Below are 24,758 nucleotides of genomic sequence, written 5' to 3'. Positions count from 1 at the left end.
CTAGCTACACCTACCCACAACACATTGGCTTTGCGGCTCTCCACCGGCTATAACCAACCATGCAAGTTTGCCAGATCGGGTAGCGGGTCTGTGGTTCCAATGAGACATAGTGGGACAATTCTGTTTTCTACCTGTAGGAGGACATGTGCAGGAAAAGTTACATAGTGTTGCTTTAATATAAAAGAGTAAAATGTAACATATTCAGGTTTAAAAAAAAATACATGACCTCATATCCCCAGGGGTAGTGTACATAGGACATGGGCTTTTAGTAACTGTTTTCTGATATTTTATGATTAATCAAACTAATAATAATTTAATAATAATTCCCCGCAAGGGGAAATTACAATTTGCACTCTGTTGTTACTGCACACATTACACACACATGCTCAGTACCTATAAATGGACTAATGGAAAGATGTCAGAGTAAGAGTTTCTACGTAGTCCTCCAAAATTAAAAACAATATGTAGTTGAATCAAAAGAATAGAAAACTATTTTTGAAATCAGAAAAAGTCAGTGTAAAAGTCAAGTAGTGTGTTAGTCAAGTATAAAATAGCATAAGATGAAATACTCTGATAAAATACAACGGAGTACAATCCCCTCAACATTGCACTGAGGCACAGTATGTGATCATATGTACTTAGTTACTTTTTGCCACTGCACAGTGCAGTCTGGAAAGTGACCAACATGTCGAGAGTGAGAAACCCAAAGCCAATGCCACGCAGTTCACTTAGTCCTAATCATTGTCAGCTCAGTTAGCACAGATTGTCAAATAAGATGGACACCAAATAAACAATGGGCAGTGACCAAACAGAAGTAGCTAACATATTATGATCCTACTTACTGCTTGCATCAGCCCTTGGATCAGCGGCCGTGATATACAGTTAGGAAAATTCCAAAATACTTGTTTAATTGCCAAACACGTTTTAGGATTCTTTTAATAGGAAAAGAAAACAATCCATTCGCAGTTCTGTCTGTTCCTTTAGAGGAAGTTGAATTTAAAAAAACAACTAAATATAGTAACAAAGCAAACTGAGACTTCAAAAATGGCAGACAGTCATTTCCACAATCTTACTGCATACTGCAGGAATCACTTGGGTCCCAATGGCAATGCCACCGCTGACCACATGATGGCATCAGTCGTCACCAACTCAGGCCAGGACTTCAGCAGCAATGATGATCTGAATGGACAGAAATCCTCTTTACTGCAAGGGGTTAAACTCTAATCTTAACAATCTCTTTTCACCCGTCATGTAAAGACCATATAACAATGAGGCAACAACATCTGTCCAAACCCCTTAGACAAGGAAACGAGGAACAACAAAAGGATTTCCCAAGAAGCCAGCTACTTACTAATAACCTAATTTTCTTGTACAGTGACACCATGTCCATCTTCTTTACAGAAGATTTAAATACATTTTGCATAACGCCTTAACCTTATTTTCTGTACTGTCGGGGTTCTCAGGAAGGCGCTGTATTTCTCCTATGAAACACAAAATAACCTTTAGAAATTTTGATTCTCAGCGGAGCTATTTCAACCGATGGAATCTTTGCAGAGTTAAATGTTTGTGTCCCCAGTGTTCTCCTTTGGTTGGTCAGTGTGGAATTGCTGTTGACAATTTTGTATTTAGGTCAGTGTGGCCCCCTCAGGGTCTGACAAACCACTTTCTCCCCGAGTCCCCATGATTGACACGTTTTCTTATCGCAAATGAAGTCCTGCTCCTCCGGTTTTAAATTCTTGATGAGTAACATGTTATAAAATACAACACTAAACGCTGCTGTTGGTGTACTCTCGTTTAGATAATCCCTGAATACCATTTAGTTGCCGCCTGGATTCCATTAATAATGTTACTAAAAAGAAATGACAATGGTATTGTAATTTACTAACGATCTTTCCGGTTGTCTGTGCATTGTATCCGTAAATTGATTCCCTGAATGTTAATCCCCACAACCCTGTACTACAAACAGACATATGTCCCCCTCTGGGCCTTGAAGATCTTGTTTTGCATAGACGGAAGCACCACGTGACACAGCCAGTGGAGGCATGTGTGTGGAGTTGGCTACCTGTTGGGTGGTTGGGTGCTGCCTCTCATGGGCGCCACCACTTCTAGACAGCATGGAAATAATCAGCAGCCTGGTAAAAACCAGAATTACCAGGACATCCTCTAAGAACATAATGCCTGTCTTAGACACAAGGCATCTGGTGGCATTTCCTCGAGATATGCTGAATAGGAAGGGGGTGAGGTAGGGAGGAATGGAGGAAGCTTCAGGCTGGGATTAAGAGGGAGCTGTGAAGGGGGTGAAGAGAAGGGGGAAGAGATGACCTTACCACATGCTCCATCCGTAAAGCGCTTTTCTTGAGTGCTGGCCCTATTCCCTGGACAGCCAGTCCAGGTCAAACCCAGAGCTCCCACTGGGCGAGGCCCCATGCATCACAGCCATTGTGATCCGCATGTCTCCCCAGTTGGTCTCTTTAGTCTGATGATTTAGTTTGGGGAGGGACCAGAGCAAGTTCTGGGAGGGCTACATCTTAATTCTTCACTCGGTGCAAAAACATTGTCTTGAATTTTAAAGCATGAGGTTAGATTTACCCCAAAACCCCCAAAAAACGTACTTTACATTACTTACTATTAGGACTACTAATAACTAGGGCCACATGAAATCTGCAAACACAGAATCTTCAGCGAATTAAAACATTTAATTAAACTAAGAATGTTTGAAACACTTCTCCACCGCAAGCAGAACAAACAGTTGACTGAATTTTCACTGGATCACAGCTGAAAACTGTACATATAAATCTTGTGTCATCTAGTAATACTAATTTGAACCTTCTGAACGGTGTAATACAAGTTTGAACACCAATGTGCAGCAATTTCAGGATTAGGCTTTCAACATTTTTCTCCTATCTGATCATGATGTTGATTTTCTGTTGAGGTTGTATGTTAGAGTTCAGTCCAGAGTGTAGTTCTTTCATTTTTACATCTTCTTTGACCGCATCTCGGTTTCTGATATGTAGATTCCCACCCAAACCCTAACCCTAACCTCTCACTAGCCCTAACCCTAACCTTACCCCTTACTAGCCCTAACCCAAACCTTACCCCTCACTAGCCCTAACCCTAACCTTACCGCTCACTAGCCCTGACCCTAACCTTACCGCTCACTAGCCCTAACCCTAACCCCACCCCTCACTAGCCCTAACCCTAACCTTACCACTCACTAGCCCTGACCCTAACCTTACCGCTCATTAGCCCTAATCCAAACCTTACACCTCACTAGCCCTACCCCTAACCTTACCCCTCACTAGCCCTAACCCAAACCTTACCCCTAACTAGCCCTAACTCTAGCCTTACCGCTCACTAGCCCTGACCCTAAATTTACCCTTCACTAGCCCTAATCCAAACCTTACCCCTCACTAGCCCTAACCCAAACCTTACCCCTCACTAGCCCTAACCCTAACCTTACCGCTTTCTAGCCCTAATCCAAACCTTACCCCTCGCTAGCCCTAACCCAAACCTTACCCCTCACTAGCCCTAACCCTGACCTTACCTCTCTTTAACCGCCAGGTGCTTCTCACCCTGGGAAACTCCAGAAAAGTAGAGAGTCCAGGCCCTCTTCAGGATTTTGTTTCCGGACCCACTTCTATGAGTACCAGTGTTCATCCCCAAATATGTGGCTGACAATCTTCTGATTTATGTCTTCACAAAACTCTTTTTTTTCAGTCAGTTTTGTATGTAGCAATTTTCTGGATATTTGGTGAAAGCTGTCCATGTATTTGACCCTGAATTGTGCCTTAGAAAAATAATAAGTGTAAATTAAACAAACAAAAAAACCCAACATTCTTATTTCAGTTCAGTCATAAAAACATGTATTTTCTTTCTGTTTGTTGAAACCTATAGTGTGTAGTTTCTGTCAAGCATAAACAAAACACTCAGATTTGTATTTCTACTTTATGTTGGGATAAATTAGTTACATCCCATTATTTTCCTTCCACTGTCATACTGCCCCCCCATGCCATCTCCAACTCCCATTAAACTGACCAGAGAGTACAAGGTGACTTCCAACTCCTGACAGGCTTTCTGTCGACTAAACGTTGAAGATGCCCCCGGGCAGAGTGCCAGCACTTGGGCCAGATGGGAGCCAAAGTCTCTACCTGCCACCCCCCTCCTCCACCCGGTGCGTGTCCCCTGACACCCCCCCCTTGCCATCTGTGCCAACCTGCCCCTAGCTGTCAACAGTTCAAGAGCAGGTTGTGTGGCCTGTGCGTGGCAGCCGACAACACAGCTGTGCAGATGTTGTCAGGGCAAAAAAAAAAAAAAATATGGCGACGGCGGCGACAGCAAGTCTAACATCTGTGCTCCCTGTGGGAACAACAGAGCAGCACTTTGCGAGATAGCCAGTCCCTCTGATACTGTGTCAATGAGCTGACAGACGGAGTGCTTAATATCCTGCATGGAATCATCAGCGCTGCTCCTGGCTTCTAAAGGCCTAAAAAAACATACAATACCACCACCGCATAATACTTCACCAGTTCCATAAATATGTTCTGGGGATTAAACCCAGATTAAGACACTGTAAACTAGACAGATTTAGATGAACTAAGTAGATCACAGTGATGTGATACTGAAAACAGACAGATCAGAGGTTACACAATACATAATCCAAATATGTTTTTTTAAATCTGCATCCCTTGTTTTTTTTATTTATCTTTAGTGGCCGGATTAAGATATTTCAGTGAAAGTAAAGCGCCTTTCACATTTGCATCCTCTGCTGTTTTCCTGTGTGGCTCGTGACTGCTGATTATCCTGCCACTGGATGCTCTCCCCCACCTTACTTTCTTCATGCTGCCTGATGCAGTCTGTGGCATGTGTCAGGTATAGCCCTTCATTACCACCCTGCTGCTGCTCTCTCTCTCTTTCTCTCTCTCTCTCTCTCTCTCTCTCTCTCTCTCTCTCTCTCTCTCTCTCTGTATTAGAGCGAGAGAGAGTGAGCACAGCAGAGAAGGGAAAAGGAATAAAAGGACTTCATACATTTTTATGACCGTACCGATAAGGTCAGTCATGTGCTGTGGTTACTAAGCAACACTGCAACCCCATGTTGGACAGTTACGGACCAGAAGAGTCAAACTCAAATATGTTTACTATTGCTCTGTGAATGACAGTGCTTCCCATCTCTGGTCAGTGTAGTATCACAGTCACAATGAGAGAAGAACACATACAGCATTTATTTAATCCTGTCCACTCCTGCAGATAGGAAAAAGTAGGAGGTGGAGTCACAATTTCTGTGGTAAATAGTTATAACTATTGAAAAAAAAAGCTTAGTCAATACCTAGCTAAGACCACAGTGGATTCAATGTTTATTGAAATTCCTACTTCCCTTTCTTTTCTATAAAAAAATATTGTGTATCTATAAACCTCCTGACTATGAAATTAGAAGTCTTATTGATGCCCTTTATTATACAATGGATATGAAACTCTATGTAAGGAACACAAATAGTGTGTTACTTAATTTGAACATTGATCTTCTCAAACGTGACGTGCCTTCTACAAATGATTTTTTAATATACTTTATTCCACATATTTGTATCCTGTGATTCATAAACCTACCAGAATGACAATTGATTCATCCACACTTATTGACAACATCTCAAAGGTACCATGACATGATGCTCTTTGGATGCTTTTAATTAGACCTTAGTGGCCCCCTAATGCTGTATCTGAAGTGTCTTATAGACGTTAGTGGTCCCCTAATACTGTGTCGATGTCTCTTTTATATAGACCTTAGTGGTCCTCTAATACTGTATCTGAAGTCTCTTTTATATACACCTTAGTGGTCCCCTAATAGTGTGTTAAAGTCACTTTTAAATTGACCTTAGTGGTTCCCTAATACTGTTTCTGAAGTCTCTTTTATACAGACCTTAGTGGTCCCCTAATGTGAAGAGTGGGGGTGTGGCCCTGACCAACTGCAACTTTGCTTGTTTAAAAGCCATGATGTCTCTCTCTATCATGGGTGGGCCAAATTCTCAGGGCGGGCAAAGGATAGCAAAAAGAAGTGCTAAGAAATGCTGTCCACTGAGTACTACAAAATATAAAAAACTTTGGAAAACCAGTATTACTCAAGAATTCAAAAAAAGCTCCCTGGCAAAAAAAGAAAAAAAACAGTTTACCAGTCCACCTCCTTTAAATGTGGGAAGTTATAAGAAAAAATAAATAAATTAATGTCATCATTAAAGCTATGGTGCTTAGTTTCTGTCGCCCCCATGAGGAATTGACAACAACTTGGACCCTCATTAAACAATTATTAATCAAACTAAAACACATCAATGTGCAGGAGGGTCTTGCCAGTGCTTACAGCATTCTGCGATGGGAGAAAAACGTTGTTGGGTTTATTGGCATTTCTTTAAACCAATCACAATCGCCTTGGGTGGTGCTTAGCACCAGACAGAGCCAAAGGAACTTGTTTTGGTGGAAAAAAAAACTTCAAAAGCTATTTTAGTCATGCGAGAAAAAATCTGATTGGACAGATAGTCTAGCTAGCTGTCTGGGTTTACCCTGCAGAGATCTGAGGAGCAGTTAACCATAGTCCTGGGAAATCCACCGGCGGGATACAGACTATAAATCCGGGGATCCTAATTCTCTTGGAAATGATCGTACAACATCTAGATTAACATTTTTTTCAAAGATTCTGGAAACAACCATCAGTTATGTCCTGTCCGTCCAAAATGAAATTCCATCAGTGTCTCAATAATCAACTAGAGTGTACTAGTTGCAAGTTTTACATTCTGCCCCTTCCTAAAATCCTAGAATTACCTCTAGATGACCCTGCTGTCCACTCAATCAGGACTGGACAGAAGTGCATTGAGCTGTGAGATGCAAAGTAGTCATTGAGTGTAATCAATGTATAGATCCACTAGGTGGGCCATCAAGGAGCTTTGCTCTGTCCTCTCATTGGTTTGCTACTGTGCGAGGTGATTATGGAAACCAATGAGGGGAAAATTAGTGGTTTTCAGCCTTGTTAACTAGGGCTCTACGAGACATTTTATTTCCATTCATAAAAACAACCATGCATGTGGTATAAATGCCACACATTTTAGGACTACTGCAGCAAATAAGGTTAAGGCCTTATATATGTAGCAGAGGAGTCATTTTTGAATGAAAGATTTGATTTGCACTTCAGTTATCTATCAACATACAAAAGAAAGAAATACAATAAAACTGAAAGCACAGCGTATTGTGGGTTTGTTTGGTAGTCTAACGTCAGACGAAAGACAGTAATGGAATTGTCACCGTTTAGGTTTAGTTTTTCCCTTTTTTAAGCAATGTTATAGCTCCATGGATAGCTATGCCAGTCTTTCTAATAATTGGTTGGTCACTCAAGTCTGCCATTTTGGTCCAGACTGAAATATACGGACGATGACTGAACAGATTGACATGCACTTTTCTAGATTCATGGTGCCATCATGTCATGCTTTTTACCACTTGTTTTGTCAAAAGTGACCTCAGTGGAATATAACCCAACACCATGTGTTTGGGGAGAAGCTGCACATTTGTCCTGATTGGAGGAACATCAACTGATTGATATAAACTGTTTGAGGGTATCAAAGGCTAAATGTGTCCTTTAAAGATGCTTCTTTTGCTTTGACTTTGAGATCAGAGTGTTGTTTTTGTGTAACCTGCAGTTGAAAGCTTATGGCACAAATCTTATTTTCAAGCAGACACAGCACTTTCCACCTTCTAATGGCAAGGAATTACTATAAAGGGAACACGATTTCTCCATTTCTTTATTCTGGAGACATGTCGACTCATTAAACTTGAATTGCTACTTTGTCTCGCGTTCTGTTCAGGATTTATGGGCAGAGAGAAGGATTGAAAGATCATCTAATTAAATGAGGGTCTCAGGATGTACGTTAGACCACTGTTCCTCCGTTTCTACCTCCTAACGTGGTTTGAATTATTCAGCAGTCTGACCCAAGCAGCGAAGCTCACTTATTCCTTATGAGTCCCAGATTGAGATGGACCTGCCATTCTCGGTCATCATCAGACATTATCAGATATATATATATTCTATTGGGATGTTTGAACATAATCAAAGTATGTTTGAGTACAAGTTACCCTTGGGAAAACCGGCTCTTTATTGTCAAGATTTATAGATATTCCCCACTGTACATTAGCTTCTTTTTGAACTCATGTACACATATTATGTTGTTAATAAGCCGCTAAAAACCTGAACCATGCAGAGGAATGAAAGTAAACTGGACACCGATATTATACAACAAGATTAAGGGAACCTAATTGTGAAACTCTAGAATATAAAGCTTTATAAAAAGAATATAAACCTGCCCAGAAAGTCCCTCCATTACTACGAGCTTTACAACTTGTTGTTCTCTGTAATGTAGTTACCAGTGGAAATAAACCTGACAAGCATTTGTCACAATATGTGCATTGTGGGATATTAATAGACTTTGCTGTGGTCTCTGTGTTTAATAATGAGTTCAAATTGGCTGGTGTACTCAGATTCCACTTGCAGTATAAGTAGCCCTTTAGTAAACTTCCCCCCCCCATGCTGCTTTTCACCAGCACTGTTCTTTGTTTCTGTATCTAGATGGCAATGTCTGTGGTTTGGTTCACCACATTTTTCCAAACTAAAATATCTTTGTAACAACTTCCGGGTGGCTTAGTGTGACTTTCATCACTCTCTGATGATATATTCTACTGACTTTTCCTCCAGCTCAACTACGAGGTTGACTTTTGGTACACACATTGATGGATTTGTCAATACGCCTCAGGACAAATTGTTATCATTTTGGTACCTAGTGGCTTTTCACCTATCGTTAAGTCAAAAAGAACATGTCCTATCCTTTAGTCTATGGCTAGTCTCACTTTGCCAGACCTTCCTCCACAGCGCTGCAGAGGAGGGTCTGGCTAGTCCTCACAGCATTCTGGGATGGGATAAAAAAAGTGCTCTGATGTATTTCTTTAAACCAAACACAATCGTCTTGGGCGGTGCTAAGCGACAGACGGCGCAGCGGTGGCTCTTCAAATTAGCCTTGGGAAGGAACTTGTTTTACATGTGTACGTTCAAAAGTAGTTTTAGTCGTTGTGCAACAAAAAACTCAGACCACAGTCCTCAGGTTGGAACGCCAACCTGGAAGAGGAAGATAACAGAAATCCAGTCGTGAAAAAAGAACATACTGCGAAAATTTCCATTGGCGTCGTGGCAATACCTGAAGTGTAAGGTTGTGGTTGGAAACCGAAAAGTAGCTGGTTCAAGTCCCCGTACGGACGAAAGTACAGAGTGTGGATTGGCTGGAGAGATGCCAGGTCACCTCTCCCACACCTCACCTCAGGTGCTCTTGAGCATGGCACTGTACCCCCCCCCATCCTCTTAGTGTGCTGGTCTAACTGGCAGCCCACTCACTCTGACATGTCTCCATTTGGGCATGAATAGGTCCTGAGCATGTGTGTGTGTGTGTTTCAGGCCTATGTGTAGTGATTACTAACAAAACAAAGTGTTAATTGTAATTTCCCCACTGGGGATCAATAAACCGTATTAATTATAAATAAATTATAAAATTCACATGAGCCCAAGCTGTACTTTTTTTTTTAGTTTGAACAGTTCATGGTAGTGAAATGAAATCCCTGCATTTAACCTATAAGGACGCACAGGTATGGGCTATTGTTGCCGGACAACTGCCCGTTTACCCTGATGGCTTAGCTGCCCCTCTGGTGAAAGAACCTAAAGTAAAAAAAAACTAAAACTTTTTTGCTACGGTGGCTGCATTATTAGGCCTTTTAAATCAAATTAAATCGCTACATATCATCCAATCTTGCCCTCAGCAATAACCTCTGTCCCTAGTCACGTGACTTTGTTTATGTTCTCACACACAATGAAAGAGGGAAAGCCAAGCCCATCTGCCTTCATGTAAGTTTTTAAAGTTATGGAGATCATGACAAGTGTCCTTTGAATAGTAACCAAAGAAATCCACCTGAGCTTTGAATAAAATGCAACTTCAGCTTGTAACGTCAACATTACGTTGCACAGCATTGCCTTATAAAATGCTACGTTAGCAACCAAAGCTAAGTGCAGCCTATATTGCAGCAGCAGACTAACAAAGCTACGTTACGTCCATTACAGGAGTGTTTGTTCCATAGAGAAGAGAGAGGTTCAGGGATGGGATGAATCATGCTAGCTTTCACATTGCTTACAGTCAATATGTCACGAGTTTTCAACCAAAAATCAGACGTGACGTTTGTCAAAGTGACAAATTATCTTATCTTATTTTGTTATTAGATGATACGTTAATGTCCCAATAGGTTAAAGGAGAATTAAGGTGGATTTCAACATGTGGCTCTGTTTTTTTAAAATATGAGTGACAAATGAAAACAATCGGTGCTGCCTACACCGTGTTATCCTCCTGCTAGAGTTAGCAGCCAAGAGGCTTAAACAGGGCAAGTTTTAAACTTATTTTTAGCCTCTAAATATGCTCAAAATGTCATTAAAAGGAAATTTGATTGCAGTAGCTGTGACAGAAAGGCATAAAAGTGGTTAATCTGTTTATTTCTTTGTTTTCTGGTGAAGTCCACGCTAGTCGATTGTCACAACTTTTATGCCTTTCTGTCACATCTACTGCAGTCAAATTCACTGTGTTCCCTTGGAAGCAATACATGCACATGGCTAGGCAATGGCAATGACATTATGAGCATGTTTAGAGATTAAAAACAAGTTTAAAACTTGCCCTGTTTAAGCCCGTTGGGTGCTTACTCTAGCAGGAGGATAACACAATGTAGGCACCCATTGGTTTTGTTTCTCTTGCAACTGGAAGCACTTTAAATTTAAACTAAAACAGAGCTACATGTTGAAATCAACAGGAATTTCCCTTTAATCTAATAAACTTTGCATTTAAAAAAGAAAAGAAAAGAGTACAGCTTAACGTCAGTTTTGTGTGCTTAAGCATGCCTTGACAACAAAGATGACTGAAGAAGAGAGAGAAGAAGCTAAATGGAGCAGCTAAAAGATCAGAAACTTTGCTGAGCGGGATTAGTCAGCAGACCAGCTGTGAGAGAAGCATCTGATAACATCGAGCAACCATCCTACATTATTCATTTAATGTGAAGTAGGCCTATTTATTAGAAGCATTCCTTTAAGTTGGAGTAGGGTAATACCTCATTGAAACAAATGTGTCATTTAATAATAAATGCACAGTCTATTGTGTCTATGCCGTGTATGACATTGTGAATTTGTTATTTTATGTACTGTATATGAAAAGTTTCAGTTCACAAAGCATTTGAGAACCTGGGGATCAAGTAAAATAAATTGTTTGTAAAAATATATATACACACAAAAAATATTTTATCGTTTACTGAGTATAGCCAGAGTCTAAAGGTCAAATGTCAGCACTAGTGTCAGTGTTAAGTTTCTTAGCAGTGAAAAGCACAGCATACTGTATAAGTGACTTTATTCAGATTCTAATCTTTCCATTCAAGCTGAGGCCTAGGACAAGGCTCCAGACCGGAGAGGAAGGGAGAGCATGCAGAGCATCACTCAACCAATCAGACGTCTACATGATGAGGTTGATGAGTGTTCCTATTAAAAGGGCCATGCCAGTAAAAGCTTGATAAGTAAAAAGATAGATGCCACGGCCAATAGGATTCTTAACTTAAAGGTACATTAGACTGTAGAACTTATTCAGAATTACAATGTTTCATTTGGAGACATCTCCATATTTGAAGTCTGAACTGGGAAGAGAGGAGGGGGGGGCTGCCTTTTTTTCCAGATTAGAGCAACGGCCCCTCCAAAATGTCTTTGCACATCCCTGCTAAGCATTAGGAGCAGTGGACAGCCACGCAGCATTCGGGGAATTAAGATGTTATGATGTAGATTAAGATGTAAGGTGCATGTTGTGAACAACATAAAACTTTATAAGGAGAATATACACCTGTCCAAAGAGTCCTTCCATTACTACCAGCTTCCCAACTCTTTCTTTCTCTGTTCTCTTCTTACAACAACTGTAATGAAGTTACCAGTGGAAATAAACCTGACAAGTGGCATTACACTTGCTAAACACTGTTGTCATCGTAAGCATCGTATCATGCTAACATCAGCATGTAGCTAAACGAGGCTGTGTACAGAGATATGGCTGTAGAGTCTCAGTATTGTCTAGTTTTTACATGAAACAAATACAACTGAAACACCAAAAACAACACGGTTCATTCTCAGAGGTGACTAAAGCAGCATCATGATTGCACAGAATGCTCATTTGTATATTTTAATTACTCTCCCTTTGTAACCTTGAATTCTTAACCCTTGTGTTGTCTTTACGTCAGCCATGGACTTGATCCCCTTTTTTTTTTTTTTAAAAGAAGAAAACTTTTTTGGGGCATTTTTTTCTTTGACTTTTCTGCCACTTTTTTTATCCAATGTGTTTCACCCTTTTAAAAAAACAACAACTATTTGGCACTTTTTTGACCTTTTTCAATTCATGGTCAATACACCTAATTTATGTGACATGATACATCATTATTTTATTTTAAAAAAGCTGAAATTATAGTTCATTCATGGTAGCAGCTGTCGCCATGGTCCTGCTACACGTCCTGCGATGCCCTGTTAAACCGTGCTACGCTCTACTGTCTTGTTATGCCTTGCAGTACCCCGCTTTGCCATACACTACTACAAACTACTATTACTAGTTCTCCCACTTAGAAATCATTGAGGGGTCTGAAATTGTCATCGTAGGTGCATGTCCACTGTGAGAGACATAATAAAAATAAAAAAATTCAGAAATCCCAATGTATGATTTTTTTTCATTATTTATTTGTATGATACAGCTGCAAATAAGTATTTTAACACCTGAGAAAATCAATGTTAATATTTAGTACAGCAGCTTTTGTTTGCAATCGCAGAGGTCAAATGTTTCCTGTAGTTTTTCACCAGGTTTGCACACACTGTAGAAGGCATTTTTGCCCACTCCTCCACAAAGATCTTCTCTAGATCAGTCAGGTTTCTGGACTGGTGCTGAGAAACACAGAGTTTGAGATCCCTCCAAAGATTCTCTATTGGGTTTAGGTCTGGAGACTGGCTAGGCCATGCCAGAACCTTGATATGCTTCTTCCAGAGCCAATCCTTGGTTATCCTGGCTGTGTGCTTCGGGTCATTGTCATGTTGGAAGACCCAGCCTCGACCCATCTTCAATGCTCTAACTGAGGGTAGGAGGTTTTTGCCCAAAATCTCACAATACATGGCCCCGGTCATCCTCTCCTTAAAACAGTGCAATCACCCTGTCCCATGTACAGAAAAACACCCCCAAAGCATGATGCTACCACCCCCATGCTTCACAGTAGGGATGGTGTTCTTGGTATGGTACTCATCATTCTTCTTCCTCCTAACACCGTTAGTAGATTTATGACCAAAAAGTTATATTTTGGTCTCATCTGACCACATGACTTTCTCCCATGACTCCTCTGGATCATCCAAATGGTCATTGGCAAACTTAAGACGGGCCTTGACAGGTTCTGGTTTAAGCTGGGTAACCTTCCGTGCCATGCATGATTCCAAACCATGACGTCTTAGTGTATTACCAACAGAAACCTTGGACACGGTGGTCCCAGCTCTTTTCATGTCATAGTCCAGCTCCTCCCGTGTAGTTCTGGGCTGATTTCTCACCTCTCTTAGGATCATTGAGACCCCACGTGGTGAGATCTTGCATGGAGCCCCAGTCCGAGGGAGATTGACAGTCATGTTTAGCTTCTTCCATTTTCTATTGATTGCTCCAACAGTGGACTTTTTTTCACCAAGCTGCTTGGCAATTTCCAAGTAGTCCTTTTCAGCCTTGTGGAGGTGTACAATTTTGTCGCTAGTGTCTTTGGACAGCTCTTTGGTCTTGGCCATGTTAGTAGTTGGATTCTTACTGATTGTATGGGGTGGACAGGTTTCTTCATGCAGCTAACGACCTCAAACAGGTGCTTCTAATTTAGGATAATAAATGGAGTGGAGGTGGACATAGTGAAGGCCAACTAACAGGTCTTTTAGGGTCAGAATTCTAGCTGATAGACACTGATAGGTGTTCAAATACTTATTTGCAGCTGTATCATACAAATAAACAGTTAAACAATCATACATTGGGATTTCTGAATTTTGTTTTTTAGATTATGTCTCTCACAGTGGACATGCACCTACGATGACAATTTCAGACCGCTCCATGATTTCTAAGTGTGAGAACTTGCAAAATAACAGGGTGTTCAAATACTTATTTTCCTCACTGTATGTGACGTTCAAAACATCAAAACATCGCTAAAGTTGACATTTCTGTTATTTGTACGTTCTTTTTTTAGTATTTTACTTAAACAAGCAGCATTTTCAAAAACTATTAAACTTTTATGCCCATACAGAACAGTAAACCGCTTCATCAGAGCAAAAAATAAGTCACAGAAAAGTCTGTAAAGGTTTGACGTTTAAATACCAGAAGGGTTTGAAGAGGATAATACCTTTTGATTTGATCAAAACACAGCATATCATGGAGTTAAAGCAGGGATTAGAGAATAAGGATTGATCTCTTTATGACCATAGCGCCAGGGATTTTAATCCAGTCTCTGTTCCCAAACAGCCTCTAAGGATGAACCCTAAAGAGAATTGTTTACCAGATGGCTAAATTATGGGACATAGCAAGACAAAAAAACAAAAAGGCAACAAATCAACATGCCTGGTGAGGAAATGGGTCAGTGTCAAGGTAATTGGTCAACGCATTCTCACTCTCGTCTCGTAAAACACGGATGCTTGGTCAGGTGCCTTTGTCGTTGTTATTGACGCTAAAAGTCTCCATTAGCGTCTGATCTAAACGCGCTTATTCGGGACTGTTGGCTTCCCTTTTGGTGCTGTTAGGTTAAGGAAATAGTCGACGACCGGTTGGGGTTAGATGATATTGAAATCTTAAAGCAAGACTTCCTTGACTTGATGAGAGATATGATACAAGGCCAACATGTTGCAATCTAACAGTACATCAGACAACATGAAAAACACTAATTTGTGAAGTTAGATATCAATGGTTTTCAGTGTGTAAATCCAGTTTATCTAATGACTTCTCTCATATTTACAGGCAGTCTATAGGTACTACACTGACTACAACTGGAGCAAAAAGTCTCCTCTATGGTTTCTAGTAATAATTTAAAAAGGTTAGTGGGCTGCTGCAGACCAGTGCTGTATAGCGGCAAGCAGAGGAAGAAGAGGTATGCACATCACAATAAACACAACAGCAGAACTGGAAGAACAACAAACCCCCTCACTGCTGGGAGCCAAGGAAAATGACAAGGAGGGGGATTAGGCAAATTCAACATAAACCAAAAAATACTTTGGATTTAATGTGTGAGGAACAGCGCTTTTTTTTCCTACTCCTTGCCGTCTCGGTTCAGATGGTTGGCATCAGTGATAATGATATGTTTTATTTTGGGGATGCCTGGCTGGAAGCGCATGCATGGGCCAGACAGGCAGTGACAGGTCCTGTATTCTTGGTGCATAGCATATTCATGTTGCAGGTCTGATGTGGATGCTAAATCTAAGAGACACACACTGTATCTGGGCGCAGGGCTAAAGCCTGGCTCGCCTGCTACAGTATTTGAACATAAATGGGCCACACTGGATTCAAACAGTCACATGGAGTTACCATTGTGTCAGTGCCTTCAGAATCATTTCAAATTCAACATATAATGTAAATGTGACTTTCTTATCACAACACTGTGCTTGAAAAACATGACACGGATGAAGATTTAAAAGGAATACATTTCTTGTTCCACTCGTGTTTCTTTGGATTGCCAAAATAATAATAATCACTGAAGAAATCTACAGTTTTGGGTATTTCTTTTTATTTAAATTAAATACACTGGAACTATTATGTCTTCAGCATGGAGCACTTTAGTTTTCACATATTAATCTGCAGCCTCCTCCTTTGCGGCTTTAATGGAGGTGATCTCCTGCAGGGAGCTGTTGATGTCTGACATGGCCGCTGTTTGATGCCCCTTGGTGCATGGGGGGTGGGTGGGGGGGTGTCGCTGCTTATATTTGTCAAGGTCAATTAATGAATGCAGGGGTAAGGCTGTGCAGGATCCCCAAACTGCCCCTGGGGCACATAAATTATCCAGAAAACACATTAAAAGACTGAATCTGATCTCCTCCAATTAAGATAATTTTGTTTCTTTTTCCCCTCACAAAATGCTTACACTGTATCCAGTCAGGTGTAGCCTACATCACTCCCTCTCCCTCTTTCCCTCCCTCCCTCCTCAGCATCCATCCTCCAGCTTGCTACACCACAGCTGTACCAGCAAACCATAGAAGGATGTCCTGCATGGGCTAATTCTCTCCTGCTTATGGTAATGCGCAGCTTGTTCTCCCTGAGTGGAACACCTTGATCCCGCGTCTGTGCTAAAACAGAAGAAAGAGTTTATTTTTCATAACGCTTCCTTAGAGGCTCAGCTGTGCGCCCCCTCACTCCCCACCCCTGCACCTTTAAGGCAATGGAGAGGGAGAAAATCGGCTGCGAAGGAGGCGAGGGTTTATTCCACAGTGCTCTGAGGCAGGGCAGGTTTTAAGCGCAGGGACCAGTGTGCGCAGTTTGTGTGTGCGGCTGCAGGGGGAAGATGCGTGTGCTTGTTGCTCGCCGGACGGAGAGAGGAGGCGAAGAAAGAATGAGTTTTCAGCGCAGCTAACAATCAACTCCATGCGCTTTTTAATCCTCGAAAAAAATCCAACTTTTACGCATTTTTCCCCCCAAATACCTGAGATGACATGCTTGGCTGTTTTCAGTGCATAGACTTCTAACTTATTCATTTATTTATTATTTCTCGATTATTTTCTTTATTCCGAATTTTGATTTGTGGTTTGTTGTTTTAATTGCTTAACCGTGGAGTTGGGTGTGCGCATAGACCATTTGTCCTATGCGTCTCCAGCCTCTGATTCAGCAGCAGCAGCAGCAGCGGCACAGCTCACCTGGAACGGAGCGCACCGAGCCGAGCTCCCTCATGTTCCAAGCAGAGCAGCGCTCCGACACCGGGGGACGGCTGCACTGAAGCCCGGCGCGGTGCGGTGCGGTGCGGTCAGTCCAATAAAGGGGAGACGCACAGTTGTGGATCCTACACTCTCCCATCGTACCAGAAGACAATCAGCAGCAGGAAGACTCGCGAACCTCCTCCTCTTCATCTTCTTCAGAGAGAGAGAGAGAGAGAGAGAGAGAGAGAGAGAGAGAGAGAGAGAGAGAGAGAGAGAGAGAGAGAAAGAGAGAGAGAAATTTGCAAGCTCTCCTTTCTTTCATTGCAATTGACTTGTTGGAGAAATAAAAGGAAGAAATAACAAGAAGAAAGAGTGCGGGGAGAGAAGAAGAAAAAGCATAAGCCTGGATATTGAACGGAGCGGGGCATGTGGATATTGGCTCTTATCTTTTCCCAGTGCATCTTGAATGGTAGGTGATGCATTTGTGCATGTTAAACCGTAAGTGTATGTTAATTATCCCGCCGGACAGAGTGTACAAATAATATCCTAAATAGCATGTAAGCATTTCGCCATTGAAGATATATATTTTGATTTTTTTTATTATTTTTTTGCTGGAAAATTAAACTGTGAACAGGCTGTTGCTATGTCCTGACACAGACAGTGGGTCTTTTGAGTGTTAGATAGATACACAATAACCTTTATAGAGATGAAGAGTATGAACGTCTAAACACTTTAATATTAGCCTTTTATCAAGTAGAGAGAGGGAGAGAGGAGAAATCTAGGTTGAGTGATAGGTGCAGCCTGTACTGCATGAGGAAGGAGGCATTTTTAATGTTTGTTATTTTAGTTTCTGTGCAATTACATTTTTGGGGGAAATTCTAGGGCTCAAGATAAGACCCCTAATTTATTTTTGCTTCATTCTCAGTTTGGCAATAAGGGATTAATCATTGTTTCTTATCAAACTGCACTGGGCCTCAGTCTGAGTGCATGTTCCTACATCATTTTTAGATGCTTCATGTGCATATTAACAGTTTACCTTTTACTGTTTCACACATGTGGCTCATTAAAAAGGATCTTTTTGTGAATAATTTTGTCCTAACACATGTGCAGGTACACCTGGTGCAGTCACCATTTGTTTGTTTAAATCTCAAACCTGCCTGTGAATTACATTCAAACTAAACAATTATTCACTCCATGGAACTAAAATCATTTCTTCATGAAGACTAAAATACATTTTTCAGTTCACAAATCCACTCCTAAAACATGAAAGATATAATTATCAATAAAGTATAATGTAGTGTATTTACTTGCATGCATTATAATGGCCTATATAAAGTACATGTTTTATTTTAAGTATTAAATGCCATGCAAGTATGATTGCATGCTTTCTGATAGATCTGTCGAGTACTTCTTCTAGAAAAAGGATTAAATAGGTTGGCTGTGCTTTTTTTCTGGCATTGCACCCGCCATATTAGAAGCACAGGCATGGAGTCATTTTGGATTGGAAAAAAAAGAGACAAGCCCTTATCACCCTTGCCCATGTGCACATCTTGCAAAATACATCCAGATCCTATTTTTTGCCGTAAATTCCCTCAAAAGATAGGTTTATTAGTGCATTTTGTATTGGTTGTCGGACTAAAGGTGACTGGTTTTTACAGCGAATACAAGAAGGGTGTGTGAGGAAGGGGGGGGGGGGGCAATGAGGAGGACACAGGGGTGTGTGGTAGGGGGTGGAATGTGCGTGTGTTGGGGGGCAGAAATCAGCTTGAAAGAAAATTGGGGTATTTCGATGATCTTTTAGACGAAGGGAAAGGGATTTTAAAAAATCTAACGGGGACACAATGCAAACTGAGAGTAGATGGCAATGCGTCAAGCTTAGATGACAGGAAAACCATTTTGTGGCCACGCTGAAGGGTTCAATGAAGGCAGTTGTTATTTACAGGAGAGGATGGAGTTAAAGCAGTGACGGTGGTGTAGCAAAGACCCCGTTCTGTAACTGAGGCGAGACAATTTCAAGAAACAGAGGACACTGATGTCCATTTCAAACCTCAAGCTGTGCTGAAATCTCTGTTTGCTGAGCGCGATCTATTGCTTTGGTTTTGAATGGCTTTTTTCAGTCTCTTTGGTCCAGGCAACAGCGTTTCAAAATGGCTGCTGCTAGAGACATCTACATGGAAACTTTGAATGGCAGCAGCAGCACTTGTAATTGTGATGAATGCCACGTTTGTGGTCACAGCTGATGCAGTGCCATTCATATCGACGGACTCGGCTCATTTGACACTGACCTTTTCTATTGATCCAGAGATTCCAAAGTGTTTTTTTGTGGCAGCATTTAGAATTACCCAGAGCGCATTATGACAATCCTCTCTCTGTATTTTGCTTATTTCTCTACCATGCTAAATTGACTGTAGGCGAAATAACAGTGATTATGATTGTTGACCTTAGACGGCATTCTCTCTGCTGCACATTTGTTTCCCCCAAACAGACCTGCAAAGATTAGACTTAATGAGCGGCTTACATCAGAATCGTACGTGTTGCACCTCTTCTGGACAGAGAGATGTAGCTTGCTGAAATAAAGGCTTTTAGGGCCAGTACGGGCTGCTGAGGTTATCTCTATGGAGACCTGGGTGATAAGTGTTGCTGCAGTGTGAGCTTTGGGATTGAGCAACAGTGCACTCTGTTCAGGTGACCCTGGCTATGTTTCCTGCTAGATTTCAGCCAATCACTCTTTACCCATAACAGTTATGGGAGACACATGTTATTTCAACACAGTGGAATGCTTTATTTCTCAAATGATTAAAATATTTTTGTCTGTTTAGTTTTCATGGCTGTTTATGTAGAGATTGATATTTGCAATGCCAATTAGTAAAACACATTTTTAGAAGGTTACAACCACTAGCATTGCAGTGGTCATTTAGGAATAGTATCAACTGTACAAATTCCAATTTGCTCTGAATTGCCAGTTTGAGAACACATTTGCCAGCTCATTACAGCAGATATAAACAATTCACAGCTGTAGAGGGTAAAATCTGCTGTAGAGTTCACTTCAGAGGTGCTTGAGCTTTTAAAGTGCTCTTTCAGAAGTGTCTATTAAAACCTAAATGGAATGGGAGCAACATATTGTAGTTATGAAGAGATAAAATTGGGAAAATGGCATAATGTTGTTTTTGCTCAGCTATGCCGGAGGGGGGGGGGGGAAATCTGACACATGCTCAATTAGACGCTAATAAGCTGTATAAATATACAGTGGAGCTCCTCAATTGGCTCTTGGTATCACTCTGTGCATGTGTATTTTTAGCTTTCAGTTTAGGATGACGAGGGGCTGCTGGAGAAAAGGTACCTCCGCTTATTAAAACATAACCATTTTCCATTTTACTTGATCCAGACTTCAAACATGGTTAATGTAGGAGCTGAATTCAGTTTCTTTCTTATAAAAAAAAGAAGAAAAAAAAGCCCAGATCAGATTATTATAGCAACAAATTACACACAGAAAACTGTCTCCTTGCTCCTTCGTGCTGAACAACGATTCTGGAGGATTAAATATACAAAACAGCATCTGAATACCTGTCATCAGCAGTTAGACTGTTTCTTCGGATCAGGAGTAACCAAGGCAGGGAGTTGACCCTGATGAGGACAGAGATTATAATCAGTCAAGCAGGAGAGGAGAGCTGGGTTTGCAATGAAGATATGACATGACACACATGTGGACGTCATTCAATGGTGTGTAGCCATGTAATTATACAAATTAAGAGCAACTCATTTATTTCAATAGATGTATGTAGTTTACTAGGTGGACAAAAGATGGGGGGGGATCAAAAGGGACTTAAAGCACTTTTTGATTTTATTTAACCAAGGCCGCAATCTTCACAACCTTTACAAAAGGTCTTTTATTGCCTCAATCTCACCATGGTCTGTAGTCCATTTGGATCACCCACCATCCACCCCAACTTCCTCCTTACTTCTTATGTAAGGTACAAAACTGTAGCACTTCCTCTATTTAAAACAAAAATGTTGCCAGTGAACATGATCCATGCTGTAATTACATTTCCCTTAACCCTCCTGTTTCCCTCAAGTCAAATTTGTCCCTTTTAAAAAATGTCTATATCTGAAATATGGGTTTCTTTATAACCAAATTACCTAAAAAAAAATGGATTGGATTCCATACAACGCTCTTTGCAAATACAACTGATCACTTTCATTCCTGACTAAACTCATCTGTACGTTCCTCTGATCTTAACTCTTTGTCAAAACAATTCATAATTTCTGCTCTTTTAACTCAAATATTAGGTATAATTCTATATAAATGAGGGTTATTGACCATGAATTCAAAAAAGTACTGTAGAACTAGTGGAAGTAAGGTGGTGTTAGTGAAAACTTTAAAGAAATCCTGAATAAGAGACAAAAATGTCAATTTGTTTTCAGTTTTCGACCCGCAAGGACAACATAAAGGTTAAAATATGTTTGGCCGAACAAATTAGCAGTATTTAGTATAACTGTATTTTCTAAGAGACAGGGTTGGGGTTTGAACACCACGTTAAGACCCTTTTTTTCCACAAACCTTTATATACAAGATACAGCACTGCATTTCTTATGTTATAAGTGGAACATTATTCAGTCTTTAAGAGGAATTTAACAATTTTGATGTTGCATACACTGTAAGTTAATTACTATTTTACTGATTTGGCCCCTCAGAATTATCACCGGTCAGACCAGCGTTGCTTAGAGGTCACATTAGGGCCAGTGGGAAACTAGGTCTGTGCAGACGGGTGTCCTTTGGTATACATCTGTCACTTCACGTAGAGTCAGGACGGGTTGACAGAGTCACAGCAACACACATCAGCAAACAACCGCTGAGCTCAGATCCTCAGCAGCGCATTAATATCAACACACCAGTCAACACAATGTAGGCCACTGGAAATACTGGGATTATTCTTTTTCAAGTAAATCACAGTCATGTCTTGTTTTAGTTCTGACAAGAGTGACTGTATTTACTGATGATGCCAGTGTATTAAACATATACTGATGCCAGTGTATTCATCATATACTGATGCCAGTGTATTCATCATATACTGATGCAAGTGTATTCAACATATACTGATGCCAGTGTATTCATTATATACTGATGCCAGTGTATTCATCATTTACTGATGCCAGTGTATTCATTATATACTGATGCCAGCGTATTCATCATATACTGATGCCAGTGTATTCAACATATACTGATGCCCGTGGTGTTCATCATATACTGATTTTTTGAAAATATTCATACATTAATTTACCTCACATTTTTACATGTTATGATAATCTTTTGTCACCATAGGACTCCTTTTTCACTATAATGCAATGTGTTATCACAACACCAAATCCAACTAGTTACATATTCTTAAAGATTCTTCTACTAATTCCACAAAATGTGTAAAATGCACGTATTAACATGTCTTTGGATTGTTTGTAGGAAGTTTAGATTTTTTAAATCTTCATTATTACTTAATATAATGCATAAGGATTAATATTATAAGTCACATAATGACTTATAATAATCACACCAGGATGTGTCCGTTCCATTGGGTCAAGATTTTTGTGTCACCTCACTGTGTTTGCTTGTGCCGTAGCTTGGCTGTTCCGACAAGCGTAGACTCAAGCATATGTTAATGGGTGCACATTGAACTGTTAAAGGTTTCATTTAACCCAGACCAGAATGCTTGAGGAGATGATAGTGTGTAGTGGGGCGGAAAAAGAGGAGAAAGCGAGGGGGTAAAGGAACACAGAGTCAGTTTGTATTATGTGGTATCTAAAACTTAAAGAATCATACCAAATCAACAAGATTTTCCATGCAGATACTATTTTAGGCACTTTCCAACATATCTGACCCTTATATTGTTGGACACTGATTAGGACTCAGCAATCTTTATTGTACATCCAATAGAAAAAAGACAAAGCTTTTACTTTTGCCTAGTTATAGCCCAGAGTACATATTGCATGCCAATATGGTTACATATTGTTAAAGAAATGCTTTCTGCTGCTTTTGATACCAATCACTGATGCGATAGACATGGGAACAGTGTGATGATTTATGAAATGTCAAGAAAAATATGAAGTTGAATTTAATAAGGTCAAGGCAAATGGGGGAGAAAAATGCTCTGCCATCATTTGAAAGCCAGATACGACAACAGCTATTAAGAGAGTTCCAAGCTTGTGAATGCTTTATTGATAAAGTGAACACTTTATAGATGCTTACAACATCCTGGCATTTGCTGTCCATCTGCCACTTCACATGGATGTCACAATAACATATTACTGGTCTTTAATTTGTTAATAACTCATAAACTGGTTGAATTTGCATCCAAAGCCAGAAAGTAGACTTGGACAGAATATTGCTTATGGTTTGTTTTACTTTTTCTATTTGAATGAGGGAGTTATTGACTGATAAATCACTACAATTTAGTTTGATAGCAAAGTTTATTACTAAAAATTCTTTTACTTTTTGGATGACATTGCTCTCGCACAATGGCATTGGTATACTAAGACAGTAATACAGTATTAGAGGGTAAACTATGTGAACTTTGGAGTTTTGGCATCTGTGAAATGGACTGATATGAACAAGATTCCAAATAGTTGTGTTGTTTGTGTCTATAGGCTTTTACCATAAAGTAGGGCAGTAGGTTCAGTATTGCAAAAAGCGGGTATTTGCTATATGCGGCACATAGGGGTGCGCAGCACCATGGCGGCGCCAAATATATATATATATATTTACATGTATATATATATATATATATATATATAGTAAGTACATTTGTTTGGTATTTTCTATATGTAGCTGCTGTTGTGGGTTTCTAAATCATTTCTGCATTTCCTCAATATTATATAACATTTAAGAGGACCAAAAGGTTAGAGTAGGCGCCCTGTTTTTTATTTTGATTTTCTTTTGTAGACGGCCTGTCTCATAAGATTCCATCATTGAATGTTGACATAGAAGAGGTAGCGGGGACGCTGTGAGCGCTGGGCGAGCAGGTACGAGCGTACGACTAGTGAGTTGTCGTCAATGGAAAAGATGGAAAAAGCAAAAAAGCTGTCGGGGGTTAAAATTGTAAAAGAAAGAGGGAAAAGGAGATGGCGTCATAGGAACAGTAGTTTAAGGTTTAAAGTGTGACGTCTGTGCTTGGAGGCTTGCAAATATTCATGTTAACAGACTAGCTAGTGTTTGCTAACACTGGGAATGTAGCAGCCAAATAAGCTAGCTTAGAATATGCAAAACGGAGGAAGCATGTACAATAAATGACGAGAACCTTGAAAACATAACTAATGCAATAACTCTGGTTTACCATGGAATAATGCATAGATTTTAGTGCTGTCAAACAATTAATTGCATAAATGTCATAGTTAACTCGCAATAAATCGCAATTAATCACACATTTTTTTCTATTCTGAACGTCCCTTGATTTCTTTTTGTCCCTCGCCAGCCCAAACGCCGTGTGTGCCTGTTGTTCTGTTTCCGGTCTAGCTAGATCAGGTGTGGTGTTGTCATTTTTTCTAACATAACTAGTTGCTACAACAGCATGGGAACAAAACTCCAAAATTTGCTAGGCCAAAAATAAAGTTTATGTAAACGCAGTTAACAACGCGTTTAACTGACAGCACTTATAGATTTATTACCAAACTTGGAGGCGTGAAAATATTCAGACGTTTTTAGGCAACCTAAATGTAGTAATTAATATTAATGAAGTGAAAACACAATATGAAAGGGTCAAAGTTCGACAACGAAAACATGGACACCCAAAACATATCACGGCTA

General features: G+C 40.3%; 1 protein-coding gene across 4 annotated transcripts in view; it reads left to right on the top strand.

Annotated features, from left to right (window-relative positions):
* Positions 1–16,518: 16,518 nt before the first annotated feature.
* The window catches only part of dscama (Down syndrome cell adhesion molecule a), a 117,146-nt gene continuing 108,906 nt past the window's right edge, over positions 16,519–24,758 (top strand). Inside the window, exon 1 of one of the 4 annotated variants that reach the window (XM_034889906.1) lies at positions 16,519–17,435. In XM_034889906.1, coding sequence (XP_034745797.1) covers positions 17,393–17,435 — 43 coding nt within the window. In that variant the 5' untranslated portion in view covers positions 16,519–17,392. The remainder of the gene's footprint in view (positions 17,436–24,758) is intronic. The other 3 variants (XM_034889905.1, XM_034889903.1, XM_034889904.1) reach the window with 3 other exon arrangements.

This window comes from Etheostoma cragini, chromosome 13, assembly GCF_013103735.1.
Source record: "Etheostoma cragini isolate CJK2018 chromosome 13, CSU_Ecrag_1.0, whole genome shotgun sequence".
In the NCBI taxonomy this organism is placed as follows: Eukaryota; Metazoa; Chordata; class Actinopteri; order Perciformes; family Percidae; genus Etheostoma; species Etheostoma cragini.
This window is presented reverse-complemented; position numbering and strand designations above follow the sequence as displayed.